This window comes from Notamacropus eugenii, chromosome 1, assembly GCF_028372415.1.
Source record: "Notamacropus eugenii isolate mMacEug1 chromosome 1, mMacEug1.pri_v2, whole genome shotgun sequence".
NCBI classification, from domain to species: Eukaryota; Metazoa; Chordata; class Mammalia; order Diprotodontia; family Macropodidae; genus Notamacropus; species Notamacropus eugenii.
In genome coordinates this window covers 625,875,832-625,898,988 of record NC_092872.1, presented here as the reverse complement: position 1 = coordinate 625,898,988, position 23,157 = coordinate 625,875,832, and the positions used below count along the sequence as shown (strand labels likewise).

General features: G+C 39.1%; 1 protein-coding gene across 3 annotated transcripts in view; it reads left to right on the top strand.

The window, feature by feature from the left end:
• Positions 1-23,157, top strand: part of UNC5D (unc-5 netrin receptor D) — an 804,024-nt gene that overhangs the window by 713,887 nt on the left and 66,980 nt on the right. For all 3 annotated transcript variants that reach the window (XM_072635217.1, XM_072635216.1, XM_072635218.1), the window contains 2 exons: positions 16,973-17,141; positions 22,558-22,785. In XM_072635217.1, coding sequence (XP_072491318.1) covers positions 16,973-17,141; positions 22,558-22,785 — 397 coding nt within the window. The remainder of the gene's footprint in view (positions 1-16,972; positions 17,142-22,557; positions 22,786-23,157) is intronic.

The window sequence follows — 23,157 nt, the reverse complement described above, 5'->3', positions numbered from 1 at the left end:
AGGAAAGGATAGTGAAGGATCTCACATCCAAGTTTAAAGAATATTGTTTGAAGGAACTTGGATATTTATTTGTCCTGGAGAAGAGTTGAGTAATGAGAAGACATGAACTTTGTCCTCTAGCATTTGAAGGGCTTGTGACTTAGAGAGGGTTAGACTTATTCTGTTTGGTATCAGAGGTCAGAAATAGGAGCGATGGCAAAAGTTACACAGATACATAGTGTTGAGGCCAGGAAAAATAAACAAGTTTCTACCAGTTAGAGCTAGACAGAAGTGGAATGGGCTGCCCCACCTCAGAAAGTAGTGGGTGGGCTCCACATTGAAGTAGAGGGGGAAAAACAAAATCTGGGTTACCAATAGTTGGGCACATTAATGTGTAGGGAGATCTTGTGGAGGTATGAGTTGGAATAAATAGTTAATAATGTCCCTCCATCATTGAAATTCTATAAGATTTTGACCAAGTATCTCTTATCCAGAAGTTATTAGGGAGTTTCATTAGCATATTCTATGAGCACCAATTACTTGGCAGACTCTTGAGGTCAGGGTCTGTGTCTTATCTTAACTGTATCTCACCCAGTACCTATGATAGTATTCTGAACATTTCAGTTCTTAATACATGTTTGCTGATAGTGATGATCAAGGCTCTCTGAGAGAAACTGTGTTATTGAACGTCTATTCTTACGGTTCTTGACATAGTAAGGGCCTTAACCATATTCACAATACTAAGAACCAAGGAGTCATTTATTCTAAACTCAGGAGTGAGGATGCTGCATTTTTTGGTTTTGGTTGATGTGCCTTTTCCAGTTGAAGGAATTTATGGAGAAGTGGGGCCAAAGTAGGAGTGTCTGGGGTTTTCAGAGAAGCAGATTTAAGCTAGGTATAAGGAAAACATTATCAACAAGAAACTTTTGTCAGTGGGCTGACACAAGAAGTAGTGGGTAGGCTTCTCCTCTGTGAAAATCTTCTGGCACAGGTGGCTACTTGTTGGTGATGGTGTGGAGAGGACTCCAGTTAAGGTATAGGTAGAATTAGAGTTTTACAACTCCAGGATTCCATGATTCTGTGGTTCATTTAGTAAATAAAAGCAAAGTTCAAAAGGTAAATCATCAGCCCAAAGAACTCCTCTTCCCCACCTCTAGACATTACTAATTATCATCCTGGATTTTATATTACTTTTCCTCATATAAACCCAGGTGTCTTGCCAAAGTGGAATACCTATTAGTAAGATAAGAAAAAAAAATCTTCTGAGGGCAATAATCGACCTCTACCAGCTTATTCTTCTTTCTCATCATTCTCCTCCAGAATACACCTAGCTAGAGCAGAGGTGGCTGGTGATCACACACAACTCATAGAATCTCAGTGTTAGAAGGACCAACCATATTTGACTGAGAATACCCTGATCCTTGATAAGTAATCATACATCCATTCATTGAAACCTTCAGTAATGCAAAAGCATCTACTTCCTAAGGTGGCGCATTCCACTTTGGGGTAGATCAAGTTGTTAGAAAGTTTTTCCTTACATTGAGAAGTCCTCAGTTGTTCCTAGATCTGCCCTCTGGGAACAAGCAGAGCAAACCCAATCCCTTTTTGGCATAGTAGCCTTTCCAGGACGCTTTGATTTCATGTGCTTGGGAGGATTCCTTTCTATTTTCTTAAAAAAGCTTTTCTATTCCCCACTCCCCATGTATAATCTACTCCTTGGGGCTACAGATGGGATGGACCATCAGCTCATACTTTTCTGGCTTCCTTCCTTAGCTTGCTTGGTCTTGTCATAGAAGATAGTTTGAACAGTTGGGTTTCTGCATTCACAATGAATATGAGTCTTAATGACATGACAGGAATAGAAACTCCAGAGGCCTGAGCCCTGAGGGAAGACAATGATGTGAAATCATTATTGCTGAAAGAGCCTTCTGCTTAGATACTCATGGGTACTTCCTGGATAGCAGTCATTAGGCAGCCAGATAAATGTCAGACTGTGCCTCTTTAAAAAGGAGGCCCTCTGGAGGGGAGAAAAGCAGTAGGGATATTTTCTAATCCTAGGAAGGTGGCTACAACATGCCAGTCTCTAAGATATTTCCAAAATTTGATTTGAAGGGTTTTAGTTCTCTCTCACTCTGTCTCCCTGGGCACATTTGGAAAAACTGCATATTCTATCCCCATTGCCTTGACAGGGTTTTGATGAAAAATTAAGATAAATCCAGGGAAGGGATTAAAAAAAAAACCCACCCTAACTTCTGTTACAGATATTCTACGTAGATGCAGTAAGATAAGTTAGTGAAATTCAGATTCTGTACATTCCTTAGTCCTGCTCTCCACCCTTACCCTACAACTTCAATAGGAGAGTGTAGTGAACTGGACCAGAAAATTATTGTAAGGAGCTTTCTTCTGAGAAGCAATACCATGAAACCAAAGACAAATATTCATTCTTTTTTCCAAATTACACTGCTGTATGGATACTTCTGACCAAATATTTGGGCTGGAATCTGCAGTGTCAAAAGCGGTCTTATTCAAAAGACTTCCGTGAACACTTATACATTCAGTTCAGCCCCTTCCCACATGGGATCTTGAGCCTTCTCTCTTTTCTGTTTCTTGTCAGGGCAGGAGCTGGGGCTGGGTAATTCTCATTTTCTACATGTACCAAATGAAGGGATTGCCCTATATGATCTCTAAGGTCTCTTTTGGCTTTAAATTCTATAATATAAGAAAACTCCACTGTAGAGAAGTAAAGGTGCTGGTTCTACAAGAACTTGACATTGTTTGGTAAATTTAGAAGGTAGAGTTGATTTAAGGCAGGAAGCATATCATGGAATAAAACCCAAAGCAAGGATAGTGGGTAGTGAAATGCTACCATTTAGTGAAATAGAAAGGAAGATGGAAGAGAGGGGAAAGAGGTCAGGATCCAGCTTAGTTAGGAACAGGTAGTAGACTAAAAAAAGCTCCATGCAAAATCGTCTTTTTTATGGCAAAATTTAAAGAGCCCAGTTCTGTTGTATTACCACCTTGCATCTTTCCACAAAAAAGGGACTTTTCTTACATTCCCTTAACCTGGCCTCCTAAAAAGAGAGAGAGAGAATTGAACTTTTAAAGCCAGGAAGCAGCATGGGCCAGCTTTTGTTCATTAAAAAACAAAAACAAAACACTATTGTGTAATAAGGGAGAGGTTAAAGTCAATTCAGGGACCCTTTGATCAGTCATACGATGCTCCAGGTGATAGGACCCCTTCCTGTTCCTGCTCCTTCACAAACTACTTGGACCTTCTCCCAATGTTAAGAGCTGGAAGATTCAGTTTCCATTTTCTCTAAGAGTGCTGATACAAGAATGCCAACTTTTACCCCAAAGCCATGGCTTAGAGAAGTCCCCAAGCCACCCAATTGCCATATGAATACAGTCCAGCTCAGGAGAACATTTTCTTCTCATTCCTTCCCTATACCTTCATGGTGTCATAGAGGGACATGGAATCCAAAGGTCAGTCCCTTACTCATGATGTAACCTTGGACAAGGCTCTTCAATCCTTATTGGTAAAATAAGTACACTAACTAAATACCTGCACCCTCTATCTTATATTGCTATTGTGAACTTTAAAGAGTCATACAAAAAAGAGGAGTGAGGCATAGGGGGAAAAGGACAGGACTCCTTGTTAGGAGGATCCAGGTCCAAGTCTTGCTTCCAACACATAATGTAACCCTGGACGAGTCATTTAACCTGTAAATGACCCAATAAATTAGAGAATACTTATCTTCTTTAGTACAGGGAGTTCTCATACCTGGGACTTATGAAATCACAGTTCTGTATTTGTAAGTACATACATATATTCACACATGTATATATATAATAAATATGCACATATATGTACACATACATGTATGCATACATTTGTCTGTATGTACACAAACATATATTATGTGCATCCATTCAACACATGCACACATTATGGCCCTCACAGTCCATGTCCTTCTGACATCTGAGATTTCTGAAGGGAGGACAACAAGCCTCTAAGTCTATTGTCTAAAACAGACTGCTGTGTTTATTGCTCAAATCTTCCCCCCCACACACCCCGCTTTCTGGCAAGACTTTTTAGGTGGAACTTCTCTCTGTTCTCCCCTAACCCTCAAACCTATAATAACAGAGTAGTTCCTTCTCAACGAAAGTTTGATGCCACTTCTCAAACTCAATGATGAGATTTAAAGTTTAGCTAATAGGACTGATGACATAGGGTCTAAGGAAAGTGTTGTGAGAGTGATAATAACAACAGAAATGATTTGATAAGCATGAAAACCTTCAGCTTTTGGAATATAGCTTTTGGGCTACAGGTTGTCTTTTGACCTACAATTGAAAGGTAGATAGTATCACTTATTCATTCAAGAAGTATTTTTACTAGGTACCTACTATCTGCCAGAGTTTAGGTATCAGGAAAACAGGAAACAACTATTAAAAAGTCTCTGCCCTTTGGGAGCTTATATTCTAAAAAGAGAAACATCATATACATACAATTATAAGATTTATTTAAAATTTGAGGAGGAATGGTACCAGCAATTGACTAGACTAGCAAAGGATTCCTATAGGAGGAGGCATTTGAGTTGATCTTTGAGCTAGAGAGTGTAAGAAGCAGAGGTGAGGAGGGCTAAGGTACAAAGTTAGGTACAAGTCTGAGACCTGACATGGAATGTGACAAGAACCAGAAATATTTCTATTTCTGAAAACAAAAAGTGCTTTGCAAAATGCTGCTGAATAGACTACTAGTGTGGATTGCTATATTCTGTGAACCAAGGCAAAGGGGGAAGACTTCATACAACTTCTGACATTGACCTCTTTATTGTGAAAAATGTCCCAGGAGATTTACACCTTTGTAAATCTTAGAAATCGTCCACAGATACTTTAGGGGTATTTTAATACTTTTTAAATTACTAAAAAATGTTTCAAATACTATGAATATACTTTTTTCCCTTTGATTTAAAAAAAAATACAACCAGTGACATAAATACTTTATCATCTTTAGAAAATAAACTAATTTGCAAACTTGTGTTCAGTTCATGATCCCATTTGGGGTGTTCTTGGCAAGGATACTTGAATAGTTCACCATTTCATTTTACAGATGTGAAAACTGAGGCAAACAGTTTAGTGACTTATTCAGGGTCATACAGCTAATAAGTGTCTAAGGGCAGATTCGAACTCAGGTAGAGGAGTCTTTCTAGTTTTAAGCCCAGTGTTCTATCTACTGTCCCAATTGGCAATCTGCCCTTCCTCAATTTACCAATGTTTCTCTCGCCCTGTGTATAGATAGATCCTGCCAAATAGATTAGAATATAATCATCTACTCAGAGCAAACTCACTAAAGGACTCCTCCCTGAGTGAAATTTCCATAAAACAAAAAGGGAATAAAGGCAGAATGGAATTGTCTTTTCATGAATTTACTCACTGCCTCTTTTCCTTGAAGCCTGTCTTTATTTCTTGTGACCCTCTCTGGTGTGAGCCTGTGCATAAGTTCCTAAATTATTATACACATCATTGGATCTATTTCATGGGTCAGAATGATGGATTCCAGGTGGGCTCATGATTAGATCAGGACAGCACAGACAGTTCTCTGCATGCAAAATGACCATCATTGGCTGCGAGGAAATGGTTTTTCCTAATTTTGACAATTTACAGGGATTGCAGTTAGGTCAATACAATTGCAGCGATCAGTATGCAGTGAAAACAGCACCAGATCTGTAGTCATAAAAACTGGAATGAAATTCCAGTATTTTCTTTTACTACCTTTGTGGTCTTTCCCTCTTGGGCCCTACTTTACTCATATGTCAAATTGTTCTCTTCAAAAACAAAAGACGAGCACACACACAGACACACACGCACACGTCAAATGAGAGACATTGGACTCAAAGATGTCTAAGATCCCTAAAAGTTCTAAACACTTTGAAGGGTGAAAAATTTCAGAATGAATATATCTCTTTTCCCATAAGTAAATCCATTATCCATTCTTGTCAAAGCACCTGAATTCTTTTGGAGGCCTCGTAAATGAGACATATACTTTTGAATCTTTTCGTTCTCATTGCCTAATGGCAGAATAGAAATGATAATACATGTGTGTACCCATCTATCCCATGACAGGACATTGGTTTGCATTTAGGACTCAAGTTTTCTGTAGTCCCCTGAACAAAAGTATCCTTCTAAATAGCAAACAAAGACCTGTTGCTGTTAGAAGGGAGAGAGGTAAATTGCTCCCATTTGGGAAGCACATTAATTCTTCCTGGCCACCCAGTGCTATTCAGTGTAATGGAAGAGGTAATTTACTAAATGGTATCTTAATGGTGGGGAAGGGTTAATGCACCTTTGTAACTCTGCCATCCTTTTCTGCAGTAGAATCAGGTCCATTATTTCACCAAGTTATCCTGGCATAATATCATTACGAAAAATATAATAATTACAAAGAGGGATAAAAGGACATTTAGATCTTCTCAAACCAAGGATCTATGTTATTTTGAAGTGAACTTTATTCCTCCCACACTCTCAAACTCTCTTTATATTATCACCATCACCACCACCACCACCCCCAGGTAGGGGGAACCAAATACAAATTGCTGTCATTTTCATCAAAGCACATTTAAAGCCCCAGTGGCTCACAATGTGGAAGTGATTAGAATGGCCCAAACGAGGCTTTAATTAAAGATTCAATTGACAAGATAACAATGGCTTGTGAGTGTTTGCTAATATATTTGAATGGAAGGTGCATCTCTTTTCAATAAAAGAAAAGTCACTGGAAGACAAATTTGATTGCACATTGTAAAGGGTCCCCCAAATACTGTAATTATTTTTATTTTTATGTTTCATTTCTTTTATTGAATAACTAAGCCTGTGAAGATATTTAAGACAGATAAATTTCCACTCTAGATAATTACTGCTTAATAAAGGCCCAGTGAAAAAAGGCACACTTCAGCCTCACCTCGGGGGCTCCTCAGTGGCCAGTGGCACTATGGTCCTACTTATATATTTTTATGATAAACTCAAGCTAATTCCCAGTAAGTTTCCTACCCTCCCACAAGATATGAGTACATATGAGGTTTTATTTTACAGATCAGACACTAAAGAGGAGAGCTAGTGAACAAAGGAACTGACATGGGTTAGATAAGATCAGATTCTTCCAGAGAACACCTTCCCCTCCCTTTCCCCACATCCCTCAAGATTGAGTTTTACTTGTGCTCATACTAGGGATGATGAGCAATGGAGAGTAAAATAAAAAGAAACCTTTAGGAGCAAAGAGCTCATAGCCACAGGGCCTTGTGCCCCTCCTTCTGTTCTTTGTTGATGGATCCAGGAATTCATCGATGTGATATTGCTTCCACCTGTGTCGATCGCAGCCCCTCAGGGACTTATAATTCTATATAATTCCTATTCATGATTTCCCATAAATCCTTCATGAAGAAGCAACTGAACATAGTGGAGGCCTGCCTCAGGTTTCTTTTACATGGGGTTAGTTCACAGCAATATAGTATTCAGACTGCCCATCTGTTTTCTCCCATTCTCACTATTACCTTTTCAGAACATACGTATTCTAAAGAACAAAACAAAATAAAAACAACCCTAAGAACTTAATAGAGCTAAAAGCTACAAAAATTTGAGTGATTCATTGCTAGAGTCCGCCCCCTCCCCCACCATCTTATTTTCTCTGTCTTCTGAACTGGCTTATTTTTCAAGGAAGTGTGATGATGGTTCAGTGACAAATACCGACTCTGACACTGCATGAAAGATGAGGTTGAAATTATACCTAGGAACTCATGATTTACACATGCTTTGTGATTCCTTTGATTTATTAATGGATAAATACCCTGTGAATGTGAGTGTAAGCTATGACCATTTTACATATGTAAACAATTTAATCTTTCAGTTTGACTTGACCCTGTAAGTTTTCAACAGCATCTAATATTTCTTCCAAACTTTCACCTAACTGTCTCTCCTTTCCTTGCTCCTAATTCTTCTTTTGCCCTACCCTCCTAACCAGATAAACAGAGGCCATGCTTGAGAAGACTTAGGCCACTTAGTTCAGCATTATTTGAGATTCTGAATGGATAAATGTTGAAGCATTTATTAAAGTCTTACATTGTGCTAATACAAAAGTGAGAAGGGGCAGCTAGGTGGTACAGTGGATAGAGCACCAGTGCAGAAGTCAGGAGGACCTGAGTTCAAATCTCACCTCAGACATTTGACACTCACTAGCTGTGTGACCTTGGGCAAGTCACTTAACCCCAATTGCCTCATCCTGGGTCATCTCCAGTCATCCTGATGAATATCTGGTCACTGGATTCAGATGGCTCTGGAGGAGAAGTGAGGCTGGTGACCTGCACAGCCCTCCCTCACTCAAAACAAAGTCAAGTGCAAGTCATGTCATTATTTCTCTGATGACATGGTCTTCTTCGGCAATGAAGGATGAACACACAAAAGTGAGATGCTCTTTACCAGCAATCAGTTTACGTGATAATGAAGCAAAACAACACATGAAGGTGAACTAGTAGAGGATAAGATGGATTGATATTATCATGGAAACAATGAACATGAACTTCGGCAGTCTTCAAGAGATAGTGGAAGACAGAAGGATCTGTTGTTCTATGGTCCATGGGGTCAGGAGGAGTCAGACATAACAGAAAGACTGAATGACTGAACAACAGAAAAAGTGAGAAGGTAGGACTGTCTCCCTCCCAGTGACTAGGACAGAGGTGGCGAACCTGTGGCCTTGAGATCATAGGTAGCACTTTAGATCCTCAAGTGGCCCTTTGACTGAGTCCAAACTTCACACAACAAATCCCCTGGAAGTTGAGATTCAAAGGGCCACACTTGAAGAACTTGAGGGCCACAAATGGCCTCGAGTCCTTAGGTCCCCTACCCCTGGACTAGGAGGCTTCTTCTGGAGTCAAGGGCCAAGAGTCAAGACTCCCATTTATTAAGATAAGGTATAATCAAACTCACCTGTCAGAGCCCAGAATTCCAGAGGGAGAATCTCATACTGCAATGGGAAGGGGATGAAGCCATTAGCTTCTAAGCTGCTTCACTCTCTAATATTGCTTCACTCTCCAAAGCTGACTTTTCCCCTTTCTCCCAGTGTCCCAAACCACATACTTTCTCCCCTCTTTCTTCAAGAATTATAATCTAATCACTCTTACCATTGCTTATGGAGAGGGCATATTAATGTCCATTCATTATCTTTGAGACTCTTAGACTATACCTCACTTCTCTGTTCACCATTGCCCAGTATATGCTGTGTCCCCCATTGGAATATAAACTCCTTGAGGACAATGACTGTCTTGATTTTGTATTTATACTCATAGTGCATTTAGTACAGTACTTGATACACCGTAAGCTTAATAAGTGGAACAGCTAGGTGGAGCCGTTGACAAAGCACTAGGCCTGGAGTCAGGGAGATGGGAGGCCAAATCTAGCCTCAGACACTCACTAGCTGTGTGACCCTGGGCAAGTCACTTAACCCTGTTTGCCTCAGTTTCCTTATCTGTAAAATGAGCTGCAGAAGGAGATGGGAAACCAGTCTAGTATCTTGACCAAGAAAATCCCAAATGGGATAATGAAGAATAGGACATGACTGAAACAACTGAACCATAAAAATGTACAACATGTTACATCAGGAGATACTTTCTAGTGCCTTACACAATAAACAATTGTTCAATGATTCAGAATCTGTAAAGGCTTGTGTAAAAATTAAGGGAAGCAAATGCTCATCTTCTCTACCAGTCTCTCTCCCTGATCCTATTCCATTTGCCCATTCTCCTCTTCAACTCTCATCACCTCCTCCAAAGACATCTACATAAGCAAACAAATAAATCCTCCCTCCTTAGGACTCAAAAAGCTAAGTAAAAAGTTAAGATATCTTTATACAGAAGTCCTTAAGAAACCTCCATAAGCAACAGCATCCTCCAATTCTAAGCAAGTTGCACTATTATACAGTGGTACAGTAGAATGAATGCTAGATTTGAGTCAGGAAACTTGAGTTCGAATCCTGGTTCTGTCATTTTATGTTGTGTGGCCTTGCGTAAAGCATTTAACCTTTGTTATCCTCTTTCTCCTCTTCTACAAAACGTAAGGGCTAGTCCTGCCAACTTCAAATGAGACAGTCTGTAAAGCACTTAGGAAGGTGCCTGGCACATAGTAGGTGCTTAACAAATGCTTTTTACCACCCTTTCCCTTCCTCTGAGGTCTTTTCCAGGTCTAAATCTATAGTTCTATATGGTCCTATAGTATGTCTTGATGGGACTTAATCCAACTCATAGGTAAAGTAAATCTTCTGGTTTCAAAAAAATAGATAAACCAGAAGAATTTGAGGTTTGTACAGAATTGACACTGGAGGAAAATGCTGGTAAGTTTAAAGGCAATAGAAAAAACAGCTAAAGCTCAGTGTCTACTTTTGGATTGGTAGTGGGAGGACAGAATTGCTGTCTTTCTTGAGCTCCTCCCCATCCTCCCCCATACCCAGGTTGGTGACTAAGTACAGCTCCCATCCAACTGCCTTTTTATGTTCATTCTATTAAAATATGATTTAATTATGTATTGACCTGGGTTTGACATTGTAAAACGATCATTAATTGTTTGTCTTAATTTCCTGAATGATCTGCTGAGTAAAGGTGATCAAACCAAAATTAATCGATAATATAGACCGTATAACATATAAGGAGGAAAGCAAGGAGGAGTAATTACCTAGTGCAGCAAGGAAACAGTAATGGGGGGCAAAACAAGCGTAGAATTTAGGAATTGACTCTTCGGCCTGATGGAGATGACAGCTTACATGTCTAGCTGCAGCCTCCTGAATTTTAAGAGCAGAGGAGAAATCAACGTTAATGCTCTCCCAGATATGCCTTATTAAGCAGCTGCTTTCCTAAAGCCAGGCCTGTATAAAGTCATGTTTTTCACCATTACTATCCTGCAGAATGTGCCTTGACATTCATAAATGTATCACCTCACTTTGACAGTATAATTCAGTCCAGTAATCCCTTGTCCTGCTTCATCCCCATTAGGACTGTCCTTATGGAGAGGGGCAGTAGGGAGGCTCCTTCCTAAAGGAGTTTAAGCAAGGCTTCCTCCCCAACCCATTTGAAATGTGCCTCCTCTCATTGGCCCTATGCTTGGGCCTGAAATTCCTCTCATTACTCACCCCTATGGTTTAAGGTATCAAAAGTGGGATAAAAGTAAGGCTTAGACCTGTGGTTTTAGTGATATGGGGAATTCTCTCACCTGGGTGCTACCAATTCAGGCCATCAACTTTTCTGAAAATATATCATCTTAAAAAGTTGCCTAGAGCCTTGAGTGGTTAAGTGACTTCCTCACAGTAACACAGTCAGGGTGTCACAAAAGTATTAGAACAGTATTGTTTTGATAGCTCAAAGGCAGAGAGCCTTTGTCAGAGGCAGAACTCTGACCCAGGTACTTGTGGCTTCAGGCCTAGTTCTCTATGCACTGCATCATGTTGCTTTTCAGAAGGCTTTAAAAGGGATTGTTAAAATGTAATTATGTTAGATGAAAAACAAAGCAAAAATAAAAACAGGAAGTTTCACTTGAGGTCAAAAGACTTGGAACTTAATTCCCTTAGCCCTGCAGGCTATTCATTCTGTAGCTAGAGACAAATCATTTAACTGCTCCATGTCTATTTATTCCACCTATAAAATATGATAATCAAGCTTGCCTTGCCCTACCTGACAGGGGTGGTATGAGAATCGCTAGACAATTTATATGAAAAGATTTTGTAAATCATCAAAGGCCTTACAGATATTAGCTATTTTTACTTTGGACACCAGTAGTTCTAGTTCTAGTGCTTTCATTAGTAGTAATACCCCCAACAGCATGCTTGGGAGGATATAACCTATTAAGGCACTATCAGTCATTGACGCCAGAATTATTTATCATATTATCCCAAGCAGGAGACTGGAATGGACCTGAGGACAAAGTTATTTTAAAAAAAGGGAAGGAATATCACATTCTAGTAGGGAAAATAAGGTACTATAGAGCCTAGAGACAGAAGAAAACACAGGCAACCTCTCATACCAACAATGGAAGGTTACCTTGAGATTCTCTCCACAGCTCTAGGAAATAGGAGAGTAAGTAGCATTTCATTACACTGGCATTCCACCAGAAGTATTTAAGGGAGAAAGATAATGAAAAGGGGGATAATAGATTTTCTCTCCAACTACACTATACTTGTTGGGAAGAAAGTATCTACTACTAATTTTTGGAGTGGACTCAGAAGAGACAATAATTGAGGCTGGCTAGAGCAGTGAAGATATGAGACCTGGATTTCCTCCATGTGCTGTTGGCATTTTGTGTGGTCATTTGGGTGGTCATTGTGTAGAGTGGAGGTTTTCATATGTTATCCATACCAGGGTTAGGAAAGTAAGCAATGATGAGAATTTTGGTCTGAGCCACTCTACAGCATGAATTCTATCAACTTTTCTTACTTCTTTTCCATTGATAGGGAAAAGGACCTGGTAGTGGGGGTCAGAAATTTGAGACAGGGGCCAGGAAGTTCTTATCTTTAGGAAACTACTAAAGAGGTGAGACTTGGGCAAAACCCTGCAATTTGACATTCTGGGCAACAAGTGGTTTGTATAAGGTTGTTGTTTATCCTTCATTCCGAAAAAGGACCATGACTTCAGAGTTGCTGAGGACCTTGAGGGTCCTACTTAGGCATAAGGGGAACGATCCAGAAGGAGAAATGAGGGGACAATTAAACAACACATTAGGACAAAGCCCTTCACACAGTGGGCACTTAATGTTTGCAATTAAATTGAATTGGACATCTACTGCCTGCTTCATAATTTTTCCTAGTGCTGTCCCTTCCTCAAAATTCCGGTATCCCTAAAGTGTAACAAATGTAAGCATTTCTATAGCACCAGTCATTCTAGTTCCCATATGTCTACACAAGCATGTTATCGTACCACTTACTTTTTTTTAAGATGGAGAAAGCCAAGTATAGGAATAAGAAGCGATTTATTCTAGGGCATTCAGCAGCCCAGTGAGTGCTACCATTTAAATGTACAAACCTATCCTTCCCAGGGTGACCTTTAAGAAGTCAATAGCTTCACCAAGACTGGTGTTAAATATAGCTTTTAGAACCCAGGGTTTCCACAGCCAGGACTTCCCACTATGTCTAAAATAACCCTCCTTCCTATAAACATTGCATCCAGCCTAAAGACCGATTACAGGGGCATCCTGGTAGAGTGATAAATGCCCTGAATTTGGAGTCAAAAGATCACAGTTCAAATCCTAGCTTTACTACTGTGGGTGACTTTGAGAAGGTATTTAACTTCTCACTTCATCTTCTGCAAAACTAGGAAATTAGACTCCAAGTTCTTTCAGATTCCTTCCAGTGCCAGGTATTTTATGTCGGGTTGCTAGTATAATACAGGAGGGCCCAAAAGCCCAAGATTTTCAGAACATTGTATAATAAAGATGATAGTTTATAGATATTAGTAATTCACTTCTTCACAATCTCAGAAAACTTTCACAACGTATTTTTTCCCCTCACTGTTGAGAAAAAGCATACCAACTCAACTATGGTGTTCATTTATCAAAAAATGTTTGATTTTTTTTTTTTAAATCTCCCTTTCTTGATAAATTGCATTTTTGCAATTAGGAATTTTAACCTCGCAATTTCAAACTCTTTACCAAAAAAGCATGTCCAGGACTTACATTCATGGCTTAGAATTTGAACTGTGATCCACAAATTTGGTCATGTTGCTATTTTTTATTTTGTTTTGTTGTTTTTTTTTTTTTTCTTGAGAAAGTCTAGGTGGCACGCCATCTATTAGACCAAGGCTCGTGAGATGCTTTCTGATATTTTTCTAAATATTTTTCCCAAATATTTTAACATGCTTTTATTTCATTGCTATGTTGCTCTCTGCACTGAGGTAGATTGTTCGTTTTCTGTGCTTTGGTAGTAAGTCATGAGTTGCCCGGACTGATAAAAATGCTCGGTGACAAGCTTCTTTGTCCTTGGACAGCAGCCGCATCATCTGCCACCAGGTCTACCTTCAAAGTACTTCTACCTGAGTTGGCCTAGTCAGAGTCTGTGTACAGGTCATTAGGGTCTCTTGAAAACCCCAGTAAGGCATCAAGGCAGAACCTCAGGAAGGAAGCATTCACAGAGAAGTAAAATACAGAGTAATCTACGACAGCAGGAGAGTATGAGTCAGGCATTTTGGGTTTTGTTCCCATCAGTTTGATTGACTTCGTGGTGACCTTATGCTTGAAACACCTGCCTCCACAGGTGTGTGATGAGTGTTAATTAATATTGTAAAGCCCTCTGATTGCCACAGATAGAAGGAGGAAGGAAAGGGCAAATTATCATTAATCATGGAAAAACGGAGAGATTTTATTTTGTTCCTTCACTGGAGACTCTCCACCCACTCACATTATTTTCACTGTAGGGGGATTAGATATAAATCTTGATTTACTTACTTTGCACTTATGGAAATAGCCAGTATCTGCTTTATGCAAAGCTCCCATCCCATGCTTTGCTTAATACCCAATATGTACTGCCTCTGACTCCTAATACTGTTTAAGTTATTACAGAAAGCAGTCTTACTATTCACAATGAGTGTGAGAGTTCATCTAATTAGCTGATTTCAGTTCATTTGGCATTAAATAATTCCCCAAATTCCCATATGTTTGAACAATATGTTCAACAAAGGGGATGATTCTCTGAAAGCAATTAAATAGTTCTTTTAGGAGAGCTTGTCATCGGTCACTCACAAGCATCCCTGCTATTCCTGTACATGATGAATGCAGGCACCAATTACACAGAAACCGCTTAACCCTCTCTAATGGCCCCTGGCAGTGGTCCACGGCTGCTGCAGCATGCTGGTTATAGCTCACATTTAAATTTTACATTTTTCAAACCTCGAGCACATTGTTCTAAGCCGTTCATGGAGACTTCCCAATGGCTAATGGGCCACTTTCCAAACCCCCTCTTGCCTGCCCCCCTCTAGTCCCCACAAAAAAAACCTTTGTTTTTGCCCTTCTGCTCCAACTTGTTTCCTTTGGAGAGTCATCACCTGTGGCTTCATTTAATCTCCTCATCATGGTTCCTGAAAGTCAATGCAGGATGGTTTTCAGCTTCACCTGTATTTTGCTCCCAGCATGGGTAGGAATCATCAAAGTTGGGGCTGTAGTAACTTTACTTAAGCTTGAATGCCTTTGTGCCTATACAGGAGTACTGCTTTGTGAGGCAGTAGTGAAAGGGAATATGTCAGTTGTGGATGTGATAGCTGCCATGGGCTAGAGATGATGAACCTGCTGAGGTAAATATCTTAAGTTTTCTGCAGCTGCAAATCACAGCTAACAAGATACAAGGGCAACAGCTAATGTCTAGGGGAGAGAAGGAGAAGGGAGATAAAAGGAGGAGAGAAACATGAAAAGATATAGATTGAAAGGGAGATTGAGAGTAAAAAAAAGGAATCATTAGAACACAATATCAACAAGATAATTTAGATGTTAAAGTATGAATAACTTGTTTCATGAGCTTGTGTAAAAGCTGTTAGAAAAATAGCAGCATTATGGACTGGAACAAGATTTCTTTATGTTACCAGGGAGGTAGCTTTTTCAATCACTGGTGACTGTTCTAACCTGGTGGTATGCAAAGAGGGCTGGATTTAATCACAGGATCTGTGTTCAAATCCTGGCTCTGACAGTAACTACCTGTGTCATCTTGAGCAAGTCATGTAAGCTCTCTGGGCCACAGTTTCTTCATCTGTAAAATGAGTAGGTTGGACTAGTTCACATCTAGCTATGAATCTGTGATTTAACATTTTTGGAAGTGAAACTTAGGAACTACAATATTTGCTCAGTTCTCATACTGCTCCTTTCATCCAAGAGCCTCAGAATATTTGTTAATTCTACCCTGCTGTAAGCCTCTATTTTACAAGTAAAAAAAAAAATAAAGCAAAGAAAGATGAAGCAGATTATCCAAGACCACCCAGACAGGCATTGGGAAAAGGGAGAGGAAAGGATGCCCAGGGTCTTCCCCCTAACTATTGTTCTAGAAGTCGCAATTCCCTCCTGAGGGACAAGGAAATAGAAGAAAGGAAAGGAGAAATGAAATAGGGACTCATTCAGTGAAGTGATTTTTTTTTCCTTCTGTTAACTGTCATTTTCTTTCATCTGTCTCATGACTCTGCATTCCCATTATGAATTATTCACAATATAGAGAACAAAATAAAAAAAAAAATGTGAACACCAGGTTTGTGTGGGATGACGTTAAATTTAGACACCAAACGAGGGAGATTTGAAAGATCTATATTCATGTATTTGAAAATGCATATTTATAACTAACTGTCTGCTGTGCTGTCAGTATGTATAACCTATGTATCTGTGCATTGGCAGAAAATACATTTTCAAAATGAGGGAAGTTAACACTCAATCTGCGCATAGCTGAAGGGCTGTTTTGTTATGTAATAAGTTATTGTCCTTATTTACTACTATGAAAATATTGTCGATAGCATCACTGGGAGGAAAGAATCTGGTGGCAACATTGTCAGCATCAGCTGTTTTCATCCCGTTTGAACATTTGGATTGGGGTGTTCCATCAGTAAGACTCTTGCACTGCACCTGGGAGAGGGGTTTTGGTAGTTCTGCCCCCGGCCCTCATCCTTTCCCCAACTCTGCACTGCAAACATGAGCAGGCATTTGTCAGTTTCCCTTTTGTCCCAACCCTGGGTTTGAAATGTGCAGGCTTTAAAACATTCTGTAGGCATCAGCTTCTTAACAGCTGTTCTACAGCAAAACTGCTAGGAGCAAATAGAATTCCTTTGCATGTGTGTGATCCACCTTCTGGGCTGTGAGCAGTGCAGCAAACTTGGTTTACGTTCAACCCTCAAGTACCACTCCTCTCTCCCCTGCCCCACTTGTTGAATGAGACCTGACTATGCCATCCCTGACTTACTCCTCTTTTTGGCTCATGTTTCCTCTTTTCCTCCAAATGTAAACAAAGCCTCCAGCCAGATGGATCGGAAGTACTCCTGAGTCCTGAAGTCACCTGTGGGCCTTCGGACATGGTGGTCACCACACCCTTTGCCTTGACCATACCCCACTGTGCTGATGTCAGTTCAGAGCACTGGAATATTCATTTGAAGAAGAGGACCCAGCAGGGCAAGTGGGAGGTGAGAATAAGTGTTCTTTTCCCAAAATAATAGCATGACTGATAGGAAGCATAGTACATTAAACTAGAAAGTGGACTTAAACTCCATTACTAGTCTCATGAAACAGCTTTGTAATTTTTAAATAGTTCCTTTTCCTCTGGGGTCATATGTTCTATAAACCTTTCAAAATATAGTCAACCCTTTCATCACCATGATAAATGAATGAGTAAGGAGTTACAACTAGACAGCTATCCAAATATGGATCAAATATAGAAAGCTACCTCTGGCTCTCTCCTATTTGGATTTGGATTTGAGTGCTAAGGAGGAAACTAGAAAAAAATAATTTACCCAAACTCCTTCTGATTTAGTTTCAGAATGAACTGCAAAATGCTGTACATACTCCACAAGTTAGAATACATTATTAAGTACTATTTAGTTCCCTAGTGATGAATGTGACCCAAGCTCTCTTCTGTTCCCTCTCTATAATTTTGCTTTGATGACATCATCAGTTTAATTCTCATTTCTATGAAGATGACTCCAAGATCTTTATTATAATCAACCCATCAGTAAACATTAAGTACCTAGAATATGCCAGACATCGAGCTGGGTGCTAGAAATATAGGTGTATATCTATATCTATATCTATATATATAATACATTTGTACTTTAATGTGCAATTATCTATCTTTTTATCATCCGACTGATATAGGAATACTTGATTTCTTTCATAAATTAAAAATAAAATAAATAAAATTAAATATTGATACAATTTCTAATCACAGGAAACCTACATTCTAATGATGTATGTGTATACATACATATATAGCATAAATTTAAAGTGAATAAATATAAAAGTATACAAAATACAAGGTAGTTTGGGAAAGAATACTAGCAGTTGGGAGGATCACAAAAAGATTCATATAGATGATTGTTACTCTTTGTCCTTCCTTCTTGAAAAGGACTGTGACATTACAGAGGTGATTCCATGATATGCAAGTGAATTGGATTTAAGTGAGGGAGGGCTGTACAGGCCAATGGAAGATGGTGCTGAAGCTGTATCTTAAGGGAAGTGAGGGATGCTTAACCAGATGTAAGGAGGGAGTGTAATCCAAGCATAGGGAATGACAGTGCAAAGGCATGAAGATTGGAGATGGAGTGTTGAGTCTGAGAAAGAACAATAAGGCAACATTGGCAAGATCACAGAGCAAAACTATTCACTGAGGCCAAAAAGAGGGGTGGGAACCAGACTGGTTAAGGCTTTAGAAGCTCAACAGAGGCATTCGTATTTTATCCTTGAAGCAATAGGAAACTGGATATTTTTGAGAAGGATGTCACATGGCCAGATCTATGAATAAGGAAAATTACTTTGACAGCAATTTGTGGGATAGACTGTAATGGAGAGAGATTTGAGGTAAGGAGATCAATTAGATGGCTATTGCATTAATTTGCATGAATGTGATAAAGATTTAAACTAAGTTTATAGCTGTGTGAGTGGAGAGAAGACATAGAATGAGATCGATGAGATGTTTTGAAAGTAGAATTGGCAAGATTTAGCAAGTAATTGGATATATGTGAGGTAGAGAGTCAAGGATAATGCTGAAGTTATGGACCTGGAAGACTGGAAGAATATGATTCCTTTGACAGAAAAGGAAATTTGGGAAAAAATGGTGAGTTTGATGAGGAAAATAACGAGTTTATCTTTGGATATATTGAGTTTGAGTTGTCTCTGAGCCATCCAGTTTTAAGTGTCCAACAAAAGCTCAAGAGAGATAATGGGAATTAGATATAGATGATATAGGGATAGATTTATCTGGGATTTATCTGCATAGAGATGATTGTTAAAAACTAAGTGAGCTGACAAGGTTACCAAAAGCAGATAGAAAAGAAGCAGGCGTAGGATGGAAGCTTGGGGAACATTCATAGTTAGGAAGTATAATATAGATGATGAGCCAACAAAGGATGCTGAAGAGTGGTCACATTGTTTGGAGTAGAGCCAGGACAGAGTAGAGCTACAGAAAACACAGAAAAGAGAATACGAGCCACAGAGTCAAAATGCCAAAAGCAAAAGATAGATGAATGAGGATGGAGAAAAGAGGGGTGTGTGTGTGTGTGTGTGTGTGTGTGTGTGTGTGTGTGTGTGTGTGTTTCTGAGTGTGCCTGTATGTGTACACATACATATGTCTTTCTTTGATCTATTATTTCTATCATCTGTCTGTCTGATCTCCACACTAGTCACTGTCCTGAGCTCCAGTCCTTCAAATGATAATTGAACATTTTAAACTGAATGTCCCATAGGTATCTCAAATTCAGCATGCCCAAAACAGAATACACTCTTTTCCCCCCCAAAATCAAGCAACTTCCAAACTTGCTGATTTCTCTTGGCAGCTCCAACATCCTTATAATCCTCCAGGTTCACATCTCCTGTTATCTTTCCCTCCTCACTCTCCCCAACCCTACATAACCAATGGATTTCCAAATGTCACTGTTTCTGCCCCCCCTGTATCTCTTGAATGTGCCCTCCTTTCTTCTCTCGTGCAGTTTCCCCCTAATTCATAACCTCCTGCCTGAACTATCGCAATAGTTTCTTCCAGTTGATCTCCCTCTCTCAACTCCATCCTCCACACAGCTGTCAAAGTGGTCTCCCTAAAGCATAAGTCTGAATGTCATTCCCTACTCAAACTTTAGTTACTCTCTATGATCTCTAGGATCAAATACAAATTCCTCTGTTTGGCATTTAAATCCCTTCAGAGCTTAGCCCCAGCCTACCTCACCAGCCTTGCTGCATTTTACTCACCTTCTCACAGTATGTGGTCCTGTCAATCTTACTGTTCCATGCATCTCTCTCCCCCTTCCACCTACATGCATACATACAACATACACACAACACACGTGCACACACGCATACATACACACACTTCTATTTTGTATTTTCTACTGCCCACACCTTGGGGTTCACTCCCTTCTCAACTCTGCCTCTGTGAATCCCTATTTTTCCTCAAGACTTGCCTCATGTGCATGAAGCATTTCCTGATCCACCCAACTGCTAGTGACTTTTATACACACAGAAACACACGATATTAACTAGTATATGTTTTTGTATATATTTTTATATGTACATATTCTCTTCTAGCCCAGTGCCCTCAGCCATCATCTTAGGAAACAACCAACCCTTGTGGAGACACAAGCTGGTAAATGCTCCTGCAAGTGCTGCAGCCATAGCTATTAAAGACCCAGGAAAGAAAGTTCTTGACACCAATGTCCTTGGCAATGTTAAATGGCTCAGCATCTGTCACTGATATGGTTTTATTGGTGGAAATGACATCAAAGACAAGGCATTTGCCATTTGTTTCGCTTCTGTCCCCTAAGAACCATGGGGCCTTTCCATCTGACTTGCAGCTGAAATGTTCCATATTTGTTGTTTCCTCCATTAGAAGGTGAACTCCTTGAGAGCAGGAACTGTCTTACTTTTCAGTATGTTTATTGCTGGGGCTCAGGACAGTGCTCTATACCTAACAAGCACTAAATAAATGCTTTTCATTCATTCATTCATTCATTTTCCATCCCACCCTGTCCCTAGAATCTAAGTTCGACGAGAGCATGGACTATTTATTTTTTTCTTTGTATTTCTTGTGCAATAATACAGGACCTGTAATTTAGTAGGAAGTTAATGAATGCTTATTAATTGTTTGATACACACCTGTTCATATAAGCCATTTCATAATTCTGCATCTTGGCTTTCTCTTGGTTTCATCATATTCTTGTGATTTGGAAGGGAACCCAACATGAAAAAGGCATTTATAGGTTATATCTATATTTGTAGCAAAGAAAAAATAAATAGTAGTCATTTAAAAAATGTGTGTGAGAGATTGAGAGGGAAAAAGATGGAAAAAGAGAAAGGGCAATATTAAGTAGCTAAAAGAGAATGAGAGCCATGGTCAATTTTAGCTTAGAAAACAGGTCTGTGATTTTCTTGTGTGATAGGACCATTTTCATATCTGTATTTGGTTAGGTGTCATGAAAGTGGTGTAATTCTCATCTTAGATCCCAGTATCTAGTTCCCACCTGAAGGAGAAGGATTTTTTCAGGAGTTTCCAGAAGAGGATATATGAAAAGATTACCTAGTAAGAAAACAAAACAAAACAAAACAAAAACAAATAAACCCATTTTCATATCTTCAGGTGAAAAAGAGCACCCTAGCATTCACCTATCTCCTGATTCAGGATTTTGCTTCCTGAATTCATAAATACATCTTACCTCCATTCCCTCACTGCCATTATTTCTGGAAGAAGTTTCTTTGGGATAGGGAATTCTATGAATTTCATTAAAGAATGGACAATATTATATCTTGGCGAGAATCCTAGATTGAGGAGCACAGTATGGCACAAGAACATTGGATTTGAAGTCAGAGAACCCAGTCTAAAATTGTGGCTCAGTTACTTACTACCTGTGTGACTTTGCATAAGTTACTTCCCTACAATGGGACCTCAATTTCCTCCAAAAACATGTGATGGGCAGGTTTGATAATTTCTAAGGTACTTTCTAGGTCTAAATCCTATAATCACTTTGAATCCTAGTCCCACTTTTTTTATTACCTCTGTGACCTTGGGCAACTCACTTTAACATTTTGAGACTCAGTTTCCTCATCTGTTATGTAAGGGGCTAGGGTCCACTACATAAACACAGTCTCCCTTAAGCTCTAAATTGTATTACTCTATGTGATAATTCATTTGACATTTTTTTTTTTTACTTTTTACCAGTATAGTTTCCCTTTCTTTGTGTTATTTTATTGGTTCATCATTTCCTTTTCGTTTGCTTTTTCTGAAGTTTTTGTTAAGGGAGTTGGCATTGGGTTTCTGTTTTTCAATTTGCAATTTGCAAATTGCAAATAGCTAATTGCTTAGTAGTGAAATATAGCAGAAGAACCTACTCAAGCTGTGTATTAATGGGGTCTCTATGCTAAAAGGCAAAAGCAGACAATGATGAAAATGTGAATTACCTTGATGGATACCAAAAAAAAAAAAAGTAATCAGAAGCAGACCAATGTAAGTATTTCCTTTATTGACTTTGATGTTTAAGACAACTTCTTAATTTGACACTGAAGAAAAAAATAACTAGAAATACTAGGATGTTCAAAATAACGCCAAAATTGCTTACACTTTGTTATTACTTATTAAATAGAAATTCATTGCACCATACATAATCATAACTATAGTTGCTGATTAATGTATTTATCATGATTAATGAAAGATTTGTATTAAACATCAAGCCAATTAAAACATTAAAAATATTCTGGGGGGAAAATGTGGACTTGTAGAATGAATCTTGAACAGCATCTCAATTTAAAATTGAAAGAGGTGTGTGTGTGTGTGTGTGTGTGTGTGTGTGTGTGTGTGTGTGTGTGTGGTGTGTGTACACGTGGTGTTTGTTTTCCTAACAGGAGGTGATGTCAGTGGAGGATGAATCAACTTCCTGTTATTGCCTCTTGGACCCATTTGCATGTCACGTCCTCCTGGACAGCTTTGGGACATATGCACTAGCTGGAGAACCCATTACTGACTGTGCTGTGAAGCAACTCAAAGTGGCTGTCTTTGGCTGCATGTCCTGCAACTCCCTGGATTACAACTTGAGAGTCTATTGTGTGGACAACACCCCTTGTGCATTTCAGGTTAGCCTTTGTTTTTTTTTTTCTTTCCATCCCATGTTTTCATAACAGAAAGTGGTTTTGGGTCACCTGAAATATATATGAAAAATTCATTCAACTGACATTTATTAACTACCTACTGTATGCAATCTCAGCATCTAGAAATACAAAGTTAGATAAAAGATGGTCCCTATCCTTAAGAAATTTAATAATTTTGGGAGGAGATAAGACATATACAGAAATAAATACAACAGGCAATTTTATATAGTGACATATCAGAGAGATTCAAATATAAATTTTTTTTTAAAAGTTACTGGTTTGGGATAAGGGGGAAGTTTCACAAATAAGATGGCATCTGAGATGGAATATAGAAGGTAAGGTTTCAATGGGCAAAGT